General features: G+C 34.1%; 1 protein-coding gene across 1 annotated transcript in view; it reads right to left on the reverse strand.

Annotated features, from left to right (window-relative positions):
• Positions 1–2,514: 2,514 nt before the first annotated feature.
• Positions 2,515–12,900, reverse strand: part of LOC101490900 (protein ILITYHIA) — a 28,460-nt gene continuing 18,074 nt past the window's right edge. The window contains exons 31-60 of the mRNA XM_012714125.3: positions 11,462–11,584; positions 11,319–11,375; positions 11,123–11,233; positions 10,856–11,047; positions 10,602–10,775; positions 9,884–9,994; positions 9,722–9,791; positions 9,542–9,620; positions 9,243–9,345; positions 8,997–9,167; positions 8,777–8,899; positions 8,592–8,705; positions 8,360–8,466; positions 8,227–8,278; positions 8,008–8,114; positions 7,850–7,909; positions 7,651–7,765; positions 7,392–7,502; positions 7,168–7,305; positions 6,949–7,071; positions 6,760–6,831; positions 6,244–6,356; positions 5,650–5,808; positions 5,072–5,168; positions 4,752–4,934; positions 4,020–4,214; positions 3,764–3,943; positions 3,550–3,682; positions 2,954–3,032; positions 2,515–2,805 (exon numbers count right to left, since the gene is read on the reverse strand). Coding sequence (XP_012569579.1) covers positions 2,763–2,805; positions 2,954–3,032; positions 3,550–3,682; positions 3,764–3,943; positions 4,020–4,214; positions 4,752–4,934; positions 5,072–5,168; positions 5,650–5,808; positions 6,244–6,356; positions 6,760–6,831; positions 6,949–7,071; positions 7,168–7,305; positions 7,392–7,502; positions 7,651–7,765; positions 7,850–7,909; positions 8,008–8,114; positions 8,227–8,278; positions 8,360–8,466; positions 8,592–8,705; positions 8,777–8,899; positions 8,997–9,167; positions 9,243–9,345; positions 9,542–9,620; positions 9,722–9,791; positions 9,884–9,994; positions 10,602–10,775; positions 10,856–11,047; positions 11,123–11,233; positions 11,319–11,375; positions 11,462–11,584 — 3,495 coding nt within the window. The 3' untranslated portion in view covers positions 2,515–2,762. The remainder of the gene's footprint in view (positions 2,806–2,953; positions 3,033–3,549; positions 3,683–3,763; positions 3,944–4,019; positions 4,215–4,751; positions 4,935–5,071; positions 5,169–5,649; positions 5,809–6,243; positions 6,357–6,759; positions 6,832–6,948; positions 7,072–7,167; positions 7,306–7,391; positions 7,503–7,650; positions 7,766–7,849; positions 7,910–8,007; positions 8,115–8,226; positions 8,279–8,359; positions 8,467–8,591; positions 8,706–8,776; positions 8,900–8,996; positions 9,168–9,242; positions 9,346–9,541; positions 9,621–9,721; positions 9,792–9,883; positions 9,995–10,601; positions 10,776–10,855; positions 11,048–11,122; positions 11,234–11,318; positions 11,376–11,461; positions 11,585–12,900) is intronic.

A 12,900-nucleotide genomic window follows, 5' to 3' on the forward strand; every position in this document is an offset into this window, starting at 1 on the left:
AAAGAGTGGTGGGTGAGGTTAATTAAAGATGTTAGTTCAAAGAGACCCTCTTGGACTTAATTGAGCATCAATATCCTATCATGATTGCATTTGATTCATGTATGTATGATAATAATGGTAAATAAGCTAAACACATTGCACAAACGTTAAGGAGATAGGGAAGAGAAGAGAAAGTTGTTGGAATGGCTGGCTTCAAAGATGAAACATATTCAAAGCTTTATAATTAAAACTCAAACCTACCCAACTGAAAACAATCCCCTTTTTATTGCACTCCTTCAATGTGTATCTGCCACCATACACTTTGCCATTAATATTTCCATCGAAAATCACTACCTTCTTTCTTTTGTTTTTGTTTTTTACCATCTAGTTTCTAAGAAAAGAAGTATCTAAAGTTATGAGATAATTAATTAAAATATGATTTAATTAATGATTGTTTGAATTAGATAATGTTATTATATATTAGTAGTAAGGGTATTTTAGACATTTTTTTTTTTTGTATATATACTCATTGTAACCCTATTAACTCAAATTTAGTTCACTCTATGTTATGAAACCCTAGAATGGTTGTCTATCTTATTTATCTTTTTATTGTTAACAGAGTGTAGATTCACTAATATTAGATGAAATTGTTAAAGTTAGTTAAAGTTTTTTTTATACACGTCATAATGTATTTCTGTTACGTTGACTTTTAAAATATTTATATTGAAAAATATAATTGACGTGTAGATGTGTAAATATGTTTTATAGTATTAATTGACATAATATAAAAATTAAATTTTTATAAATATTAATAAATTTAGAACACAGATAGACAAAAAAAAAGTTTTGTATATAAAAGGGATATAGACATAGTTTTTTTCTTCTTCTAATTAAGATATAACTTACTTAATGTATATAAAAGGGAGATAGACATAAAACGTAAAACTTTTGTATAATCATGTGGTGTAAAATTTTAAATTGCCGGAATAAATTTATATATTTTATTATATACAAAAAAGAATACACTTACATGTTTTTTGCTATAGTAAATGTAGACCAACCATATTTCAGTTTTAAATTTATTTTCTATCTATTTTTCTTTTGCAAAAAGAGTCGTATTAAGCGTGATACAAGTAGCCAGTAGGATATTCACGAAAATAGTAATATTATGTGGCTTGTATGTTTTCTATTTAATGACTCTCAGTGCTCGTGTACTTAATCAAAATTTAACCATCATTTTCTCTAGATTATTATTTTCTTTGTATATACTACTAGACCCAACAAGTTACACGTAAAACTCACTAGAGTAGATTGATGTTAAAAATATTCTACAAATTAAGGTGTTCGGTGAATGAATGGAGGAATGAGGAAAAAAGCTTACTAAACCATATTAAATATATTCATAGAAAACTTGCAAGTTGCAACTAAATTATGTTTCAATCAAGTGAGTCAAGTTAGAGAACCAACTTGCTATGGGGTGAAGCTTCCTATATTTGATGATAACTTCGATTTTTTGAAGAAGCAGCTACCTAGCTACTTAATAAAATTTAGAACAGAATTTAGATTATAAAACTGAATCACAACGAGAAAATATAATTATGGTTTGGACTTTAAGACATCGAAGTAAGAAATTATGTAGATGTAGTCAACGTATTGGGGAGGATTTTGTGCTATAAGTAAATGTAGTCAACCTCGACATTATGGTTTTAAGAAAGAGCTTTCTTTAGAGATGTGTTTTACAAACGCACGTCCACCCATATGACATGAAAATTAGAAGCAGTGAGTATTTAAATTGGATTTTGAATCTTGGATGCTTCTACATTCAAGACAAAATTTAAGTTGTCAGAGTATGGCATCAATATACGAGATGCCGTACGTGTAGCTAGAGCAGTGATTTATTTAATTGACAATTAACCAAACACTTATATATGTTCCATGTAAAAAAAATATTAATATCAAATACCAACATAAATAATACATATAACTAAGAAATTTCAAATTCGTCAAACTTAATAATAACAACATTTGCAATTAAACTAAGACTTAAAAACAAATCAAAGTTATTTTTACATACAAAAGTAACTCCATGATTATCAGTTTCAAAAAATACAATATTAATAAAACATTTAGCAGTTTTTCTTTTTTGAGCACAATTTTAAGTGGGGGTTATTGAATAAATTATTCATTTCACCCAACAAATCTAAAAAAACAGCTATTCGATCAGTAATTGAGCTGATTAATACATAATTTAACCAAATGTGCCAAAAGTAATCATATCAGAAGATCTGTTTAAATTGACTTATCTCATTCCATAAACTTTTACGAGAATTTGAAAGAGGTTATAAAAACAGTTTGACTTTGATTTAGTACCCCACTATTAGAAACGCAGAGATTCTATTAATTCGTAGTGAATCAACATTCTACATAATAAAAGGGCATGGAAAAAAAAACCCTGCAATGATGGAAATACCGCTGCACAAGGCGTCGTAATTGACAAATGAATATAAATCTATTAGAGAAAAAAAAGCCTACATATTACCACCAAAATTGAATAAGTACTAAAAAAACAGTGAAGTTACAGACAATTCGCCTCATGATTTACAATTATATTAACACAATCAAAACCCCAGGCCAAAAAAATTGGGTAAAAAGCCTCACATTGCGTATACCTATCTATCTTTGACTCTAATGTGCTCTGCCATTACAAATTTGGTTATCATTGGGTATTACTTTGTAACCCACTCTTTGAGAAGAAATCGAGTAACAAAACACTTGATTGATACTTAACTAGTTGATATATCTTCGTCACTGTCTCCACTGTCATCACTGTATTGTAGAAAATCAAATCATGAGTGAAATTCATTAATAACATAAGCCCTGATTAATGGCTTAACTTTGATAATGGGAATTAATAATTTGTGATACAGTGTCTTGGAACAACTGATGATATTGGAATATTTGATAATAAAAGTACCTATATTCAGGAAACTTTGATAGACGTCTAGCATCCAAGCCAGTGATATACTTTTGTACTGCTTGAACATTTTCAGAACCTGAAAAACCAAAAACCATTAGAGTAATAAAACATATATGCACACCAATTATTGGTTGCTAATTCTAAAATACATTTAAGCAGAAACTATGATTTCATAGGTCATGTACGGTTGTGCGAAGGTCTGACATTGGTGGATATAAACCTTTTTGTAGACACGCAAGGGCAAGAATGGTTTGGAAAATAAGGGTAAATATTTCAAGTTTTTCAAAGAGATTTAGGCATGCTAGGGTTCTGAAAGAAATGGTTTTCATAACTGGGAAAAAGATAAATCATGAGCAAAATAACCCGAGAATTTTGATTCATAAAGCTGATAAATCAATCTTGAAATATCATAAGTTGCTTGATTATATTCTGATTCCTTATTTATATTTATGATTTTGAAGACTGGACAGAACTTCTTTTGTCCTTTTTCAATGGCCAATAGATGTTGAGAACATACGTAAGTCAAACATTTCCTAATGATCAACCACAAGAATATAAGATAAAGAGCTTTTAAAAAATGCAGGAAAAAATACCCTTTGTTAGTTGGAAGGCATGTAGAGCACATCGTTCTGCAGCAAGTCTAACTGGAGTATTTGCATCTTTTAAACACTCTGCTAATGCAGGGCCAATAACCGCACCGTGTGACATAATGGCCGAAGGATGTGCCTGCAGTGTTTCTTCGATGAGAAATATAAAATTTAAACAATATAATAGTCTAAAGAAGTGAAAGTTTGTTCAAGTTTATACTTTGGCAACAGCCTTTATAGCAGATAATGCCCTTCTTCTAACTTCACTGGATTCGTCGCGTGTGGATGTAACTAGCAATAAAAGAATATCTTTGTAAAGCTGTGTGTCAGAAGGATCGACTTGAGCTTGATAAAGAAGCAGCCTTCCCAATGCCTTGGTCGAAGTTTCACGAAGAGGAAACTGTTATTCAGAAAAATGAAAGAAATCAGAAAATAGTAATAATCTAACAAGATAATATAGTTGAAGACTAACGCACCTTCTCATCCTTCAATGCGTATCTAAGGCAATCTACAATAGTTGGGAACAACGAAGACGAAAAAATTGGTGCTGGATTGTGATAGAGCAAGGAAGATATTGTAAGGATGGAGCCATGCCTAGAAGGCCAGTTTGGTGAATTAGCTAGACTGGACAGTTCCTGAATCAACTCTGTCAATTGAACAGCTTCGAGGTACTGCAGTTAGAGTTGCCGGGCAATCAGACGAAAATAATAAAGACATAATCCATAAATGAAGCAGAATTAAGCAATTATGACTGAATACATAAAATGATAATAATGGTAATGAGTAATGACATAATCAAGAAACAATCACCAGCTCATCTCAGTAAAATTATATCTATCACAGAACAAAGTGGAAGAGAAACAAACATATGGTCATCCAAATATAAATTAATAAATGGAAAAATCTTAAGCTATATATAGTTTCGAAGCATGTAAATTGCTTGCTGTTCTAAAACATTCAGTCTGTCATAACAGTTTTTATGGTTACAAGTCTGTTACAATAGCTATTGATTTCTGTTATGAGAATAGCTTGCAGGACAAACTTGGGTTTCTGTATAAATACCTCAGTAGATAGCAGACTATGCATCGCACGCTTAATTCATTTTGAAATGTCAGTAAAAAAAGAGTCTATCACTAACTTACTTTTTCCCTCTCCCTCATACCTCTCGAGCAGTTCGCAAATGAAATTCTATTCAACAGTCTACGAACCTGTGTCAAGATACCCAATATGCTTGCAGCATAGATTCGAACTCGATCATCATCATGATGAATAAAATCCTTCAGAACACTGTAAATACGACTTCTAACAGCAGAGCTCACATTCTTCCCAGCATGCCTCAATACACCTTTCAAAGCACTAAAAATTGCTTCTCGGACACCACCATCTGATCCCTAAACAATAAAAATTCAACAGTTTTGTATTGGATGAGTAACAGTCAGCAATATTACATGTTTAAGATTTGCAATAATGCATTAGCTTGAGTCAGAACAATAGCAAGCTTAAGCAAGAATAATGGTAATAAAATTACCTGCAGACTGGAAAGCATATCACTAACTAAAGGGTCAACCCTGGTACTGAGTCCACTGAGCATCCCAAGGGCCAGGGCAGCACCAGAACGAACAGTTCTGCAGTCAAATAATATCTAATAAGGAACAATTTAAAGTACATAGAAGCTGTTGCTGGTTGATACACCATCAATAACTAAATAGGCAAAGAATACAAGTAAGGTCAAATTAACAAAAATGTTTAGATGAATAGCAGCAAATACAACCTTCAAAATAGAGTCTCAACTCCAAACTTTGAAATGGTGGGCGGATATATGATGCAGTTATATATTACTATTAGACAGCTCAGACAGTAATTCAATTAAATCTGTATTTTCTCTCTTATGATGTAATTGATGTCTGATTACGTTTGTTCATTTTCCTTTATTATTTCCACTCAAGGGTCATTTGCCAATTATAAAACCAAGGTCAAATCTATATAAGTCAGAATTGAAGGGAATTCGTAGCAAGTTATTCTAAATATTATATGATTGGAAGGCAAAAACAAATGATAGACTGACAACAGATGAAAAGGAAAAATAAATTACTGATTCAAATTAACCTTGTACTATCCTGTAGACACTTGACAAATGTTGTTTGCAGTTGAGGTAGAAAAGGTTTCAGAAAGATGCCACCCTTTCTAATCATGATAGTCAGAGTAGACAAAATTGCACTCTTCACCTGCCACGGGAAGCGGTCACCTATTATACGAATAAGAGGCCTGTAACAAATATGATGGGCAAAGTCAGAATTTATAAAAAGAAAAATGTCCTAGAAAAATAAATACGACAATAAAAAACATTATTTTTTTATATATGTTGTAACTTAGAGAGCTAAAATGTTCAAATCACTAGTGAAAGTTAAAAAAGTCAAAAATTGTGTCTAGTTGCAATAAATGCACTCAAATACACGAATAATATTATATTAATGTATACGCATAAGAAAATCACCAATTACACTCGCAAAAGAATAATGGGGAAAAAATGAGTACCCACAAGTACGGTACGAGTACCAGGTACTTCACATGTGGAGAAAAGAGAGAAAAACCATAAGGTTGTCACAGGATTAATAATAAAATGGAATCGTTTTAAACTTGCTTAGCTAAAATAAAAAGATTTAATAGTATAATCAACATCAGCATTTTTTTACAACATACCCTGTTATTGGGATGACAAAGTCCTTGAGCGATTGTTCACTGGTCACCTCTATCAGTTCACCGAGCCCTAATGCTGCCTGCTCCCTCAATTCAGCAGACCCACTTATGAGACCCTGAGAGCATAAAGTTTAACTGAATGAATTTTATGTACAAATCTTCCAACAATAAGTATATCACACAAAGGAACGTTAAGAAGAAAACAATGCTTAAATCGTTTGAAAGCCTTTTTGACCATGTGGCAAGGGGGAAAAAAACAGCATATTTGTAATTCTTTTTCAAAACTTTAGCATAAATGTAGAGTGCGATGGGACAGACAAGTCACTCTTAAAATTGCATGGGTTCCTTTCATGTGGTTTTCCAAACCGTCTACATTGTAATCACTAACCAAAGGATTAGTTATCAATAACATACAAATTTTTTTCATTTTCTGTCAGTTTCAGCAAGTAACTAGAGTAGAAAACATCAAAGGCTGCTACAAACAAAATGCAGAAATTTCAATGTAAAGAAAAAGAATACTTGGAGAAAAATTGGCAATATGGGCTGTAAAGCTTTAGGAAGACAAAATCCAGGTATGAGAATTGGTCCTCCCTGCAAAGCAATCACACAAAACACAAGCATTAGTAACATTGAAAGTAAACATTAGAATCTAATAAGCTAATATCCGAAAGCCGTGATGAGGAATAACTATCAAAATTACAGGCCCACCTTCTTCTTCCTCCGTTCCTTGTCTCGGGATGAGGATACAGCGTCACGAACTAATTTTATATACGAAGGGAGCACCTCCTTGGGAACCGAAATAATGACCCTTGACAAAGCTTCCCAAGCAACCTTAACAAAAAATCAAATTTTAATAAAAATGTCAAATTATAAATAATATACTCAACAGGGTATGTAAGTATAATTTCAACAAATAATTCAGCTTACAGTAACAACAGATGAATCTGTATCACTCAACAGGACTATTAGGGTAGATATCATGTTTGGAGCTTCATCAACCAGATATAACTTGCTATTTTTGAAGAGATATCCTATCAGATATGAACTGGATCTTCTGACAGCTGCCTGTTGACATAAATTGTCCAAAAAAAAGTGAGAAGGACCAAATACTGGAAAGCATTAAATTATAGTGGTTATAACAAGATAGGTACCTGGCTATCACTAACACCTTTCACAAGCTCTGATATAAGTGGCTCAACACCTTCGTCGTCAATAACCAAGACTATTGTTTCAGCAGCCTCCTTAGCAGAAGCTTGGACCTCCTAGAATTTCAACAGTCAACAAAAAAGCATTCAATAATCTTCTACATTATGCATAAAAAAATATAATCTTCTACATTCTATAGGAGGAAAACACAGCAAATAGTCAAATATAAATTGCAAATACGATGTCTGAAGATGTGTATTCTACCTGGTCAACATCACTCATAGCTGATAACAAAGGAGGAAGCACGGTACCAAGATGAAAGTCAAGACCAGGCCCAGCAACCTCTGCTAAAGCCCCCAGAGCATGTGCATGGAAGGCACTGACCATGTACCAGCAATTTTTTAATTAAGATGCAAATGATAAAACATCCGGAACAAATGAATCAAAACAGAGAGACACGTACGACAATGGAGGATGAACTAGTTTGGGTAGAATGTGGGGCAATACTGCACTTGTTCTTACACTATAAAAAGAAAATGTAATAGATAAGTCAGCTGACAAGTTGGTAGAAACAATAAATTCACTATTAATGACCCTGTGACAATGACAGCAACATATTACCTCAGAATTTGTTTAAGGCCATCAAGTGCAGTGTCGGAAGTTTTATCGACCTCCAATGCATGTAGAAGAGTCGGAACAATCTCATCAATAGCTTGCATTCCAGCACTCTACATTGCGATTTTTTCAGGGATAAGGTACAGTAAAACATTTGAGTTTAACTTGATACCGCTAGCTAAAGCTTGAATACAAAAAATCAAGCATAGAGTAAAAAGGGACAACCTTGTACAGAGTGCTGAAGGCTAGGCCCGCGGATTCACGAACTGCAGGCTCACTGTAAACATATGCATCTAAATATAAGATAATGCAGGGTAAAAAATTTCCAAAATCAGTGAACACATTAAAATAAACAAACCTATCACAGAGGGCAGTTCGAATAGTGGGGATGAGCTCATTCATGAAGGTCAACAACTGACTCTTACCAGCGCTTGCCATTACTTCACTCAGACCAACACATACACCCTTTCAAGCAATGAAATAATAATTGTATCAAGTAACATGAGCTATTGCCTTTTTGAAATGTCCATTGTATATATGTTTCCAATCGAAAATATAAATAAAATCCTAACACCATAAATTATTCTAACCTGTCTTCTGCTGCTGTCAGGGTCACTCAGACCCTGGGATAAAATTGGGATTATCAACGGAAGCACGCGTTCACCAAGCTTCCTGACAAGCTCACCCAATGATCGTCCAGCAACCTGCATGAAAATTAGCAATAAGGACATATAATTTCTGAAAGCTGTGACAATAGTTTCCTAAGAGTGCATACCTGCCGCCTTTCAGATGACGCTGATGCAAGGGATGCAATTAAAGTATCCATCAAAACTGGCATTATTTCCCTAAGAGTTTTCGGAGTATTTGCTACAATAGTTTTCCACACGTGTAATGCAGCCTGAAAAAGAAGCATTCAGTTCTGACAGTTGATTTCTATATTGCCAAATAATAATGAACCCTGCCAATAAAAAAGAGTCGAGTAGAAAAATCATTACCTGACGTACTGACAGACTAATATCTGCTCGAACCATATACAATGCAGCTAGTACTTCATTACGCTTATCACGCCCCAGAACCTCAATGATGGCACGCCCATGAGCCTCAGTACTAGAACCTTCATCGTCACTTCCCCCCTCAAGTAAAGCTTTACCAGACGTTCCAGCAACCTGAAAGGAATAAATTGGCTCATAAACCAAATCAAGTTCGGTGATTGATTTGCTGTTAAATTGACCATTACATACTTTGAATAACAGGTCACCCAAAAGCTCCACAGAGCTCTGTCTAATACGCCAACTATCATTAAATATACCATCCTCAACAGCTGGTAGGAGAAGAGGTAGAGACCTGTGAATATTTAATAGAAACAATTAATGGCCTTTGTAATGAAAACGACCAAGGATATAGCAAAAGTAGCAATAGCTCTAACATGAATAATTTAATAGTTTACAAGCATTTAAGGTTACACAATTACATTTTTCAAAAATCAAGTCCAATAATAATCATTAACTATGTGATGCCTGAAAACAAGGTTAGAACATACGTTGTTGCATAATGTTCGACCAGGACATGGCCAGCCCCTAGTGCAGCATCACGGACAGATTCATTCTCGTCAGCAAGACCTATAATGATTAAAAAAACACGAACGCAATAATTTAGAGACAGCATACCAAGAACAGCAATAAAAGCACATTACCAGACCCAAAAATTAAAAATAGCATACCGTCTAAGATAGCAGGCAGCACCTGGGGAAGATAGTTTTGGAACTGGACTCCTAATGACCGTGGCAAATACTAATATTTTGAAAAACTGATTAAACGAAGTTCTGTAAAAATAATCTTCCGAAATTAAAAATAAGAACAAAAATCAAATTAAATTGTTTTACCTTGAACAATGTCAAGTATCCATCTCGAACAGATGCTTTTTGATGGGAGCAATTTCGAATAATGTCAGGTAATACATGCTCAAAGTACACAACGCCAAGTGCAGCTAAGACCTGAAGTTCGTTCAGGTGGTGGAGTACATCAAATAGTTAAAAAAAAAAAGAGGAAAATTCCTTACCCAAAGAATGATGTTAATATTCAATTCTGATCACAATGTGATAGTCATGCATGATTCTTATCAGTCTGGTTCTACTTAAATATCTAAATCACATAACAACCTCACAATTTCTTTTCATTAATCACAAGTACATATGATTTTAGATAACATATCAAGAATGATGTTAATATTCAATTCTGATCACCTATTCCGATGTGATAAATAGTCATGCATAACTCAAAATTTATCTTCATTAATCACAAGTAAATATGATAGTGCTACTAAGCTGAGTTTGGATATATGATTATAAGTGAAATGGGTTAGAGGGGAATGAATGAAGCTACCAATCTATTTTTTGGATATTTTTAATGATTGAATGAAGGGAAAGATGTCATATCACACAAGTGGAGGTAAATAAAAAAATTATTGGACAGCATGAAATGAAATGCATTCAATCAGGTTTCATTCCAATTAATCTTATTTTGAACAATCCAAACAATGGAACCTAGCATCATTCCATACTTTTTAGCCAAAGAGGGGGAGAGAATTAGGGGGGAACTGACCTCACTCAGGCCTTGAGCCGCTCCAGAGCGTTCGACATTACTATTGTCAGACTTCAGAGTTTCAAACAACCATGGGACAAGATCAGGGAAATTTTCTTCACCCATTCCCCCTATAAGGGATCCAATGGCTCTAGCAGCAACTGACCGAACTTCTGGGATAGGATCCACAAGAACCTGCTCTCATGATATATACACGTAATGAACGAAGGGTCAATGCTAATACACATATTGCAAAAGCTACCGTGAGACTGTACCTTTTTTACTTCAGGGAGCAATAATCCTATATATGGTATCATATCTTTAGGCTCGGTAACCAATGAACACATGTTTCCAACTATTTGTGATGCCCTCTTCTTAGTGTCAGCACTCCGTACCCTCAGTCCTCGGTGTACAATTGGTACCAATAATGCAAGTGATGGGGCATCAATCGAATTAACAAAGGTTGTCTGCAGCCAACAAATCGGATTAAATGCAACAGAATATAAGATTTAAATCACCAAAGTACATGTCAAAAACCCTACTTGGAGAAGAATATCAAGCGAATATTTAGTATGCTCATTAGGATCACTAAGTCCCTTAAGTAGTGTAGGGACAAGAGCAGATATTTCTGGATTCTTTATTACACTTCCAACCTGAAAGAGAAAAGAAAATATAAAATGCAACAATAACCTACCGTACAGGTAATCAAATGGAGACAGTATATAACCCAAGGCTAACCTGTTGAAGGGCCATTTGCCCAGCTGACTGGACTTTAGGATGGGAATCAGTCAAAACCTTCAAATAAAGATATGGATTTAGGTAATGCAATCAATAAATTACAAAAAACATACTTATTATATTGTGATGGTTTAATGTAATACCTCAGTCAATTTTGGTACAATCTTAGGGAGGCACTGAGACAACTGTTGAGGAGCACAGTAAGCCATAGCACCAAGTAATTGTACACTACTTTGTTTTGTCCTCCAAGCTTTATCTTCAAGACCCTGGGCATACAGATTAGCTATTGAATAGTTCTTTGCAATAGAAGCACAGTAAATGTCGAGAAAATCAGAGTAAAATCTCTATATAACTTAATAATGTTGGGAAGATGAAATTTTATAAATCATGAGAGGTACTGCTTAATCAATAAGTTCATAACTTATTAATTCGTGTTAACTCAATTTAGTGAATATAAATTTTATTACATAAAGAATCATTTAGAACTAATATACACTCTGTGTGTGTGTGTGTATAAATCATATTAGTGAATATTATTTAATAGATCACTCTACATACATTTATGAAAAGCTCATAATGACAACATAATTACAAATTTTAGTTTTTAAATCATAGTGTTTGGTCTTTCGTATCAAGTTACTAAAATGTTTATTGCATCAAATTATATTTCTAATTCTTATCCTCCTTTTATCTAAAACTTAAAACTTCAATATGATATCTAGAGTCTAGTTCGATCCTATGTGACCTATCCCATCACTATTCTATTGTTGCAATCCCAAAAACTCAGAACTTCAACATGATATCTAGAGTCTAGTTCGATCCTATGTGACCTTTCTTTGCAGCATTATTGTCACAACTTGAGTCGCCCTACCTCCGCCATCTAACTGCTGCTATAGCCTATCAAGTTTATTGCATCATGATTCATAATAATATTTCTTTTTATTCTTCTCCTTTTATCTAAAACTCAAAACTTCAAAATGGTATCTAGAGTTCGGTTCAATCTTCTGTGAACTGTCTCATAATTAATCCGCTGTCAAGATCACCAAACTTTGGAACTTCAAATATTCACCTCTTCTGCCGCGTCTCTACATTACAGCATGATTGTCCCCACTTGAGTTGCACTACCTCCCCCATCCGACTGTTGCTAATTGCTATAGCCATGCTACTCACAGTTCACAAAAAAATTCCGGCATGATCTTATTCGGTGTTCTACTTCTACCTTGTTAGAATGCATTCCTGGTCTGGTTGTGCGCATTTCTGGTCACTATTATCGCAGTGTGTTTTCAGCCACATCTCAAATTGGTCTTTAACGAGGAAAAGATAGTAGGGGAGGAAGTAGTAATATACCCTCACTTGTTCTGGTTTCAAATAGTTACTCTTTGGGATCTTATTTACTAAGAATTATCTATTGGTACAAACAAAAACTATGCATACGATTACAATAGAAATCTCTCAAAAGGAATCAAAGATCATTAGCATCTAGACTGAGATGAAGTTGTCATGGCTGAACAGAGGGGGGAACAATAAACTGAGCAAACCCTGTTCTATTAGCAGAAAACATGAGGGGGGGGGGGGGGGGGGG

Source organism: Cicer arietinum, chromosome 3 (assembly GCF_000331145.2).
Source record: "Cicer arietinum cultivar CDC Frontier isolate Library 1 chromosome 3, Cicar.CDCFrontier_v2.0, whole genome shotgun sequence".
Classification (NCBI taxonomy): Eukaryota; Viridiplantae; Streptophyta; class Magnoliopsida; order Fabales; family Fabaceae; genus Cicer; species Cicer arietinum.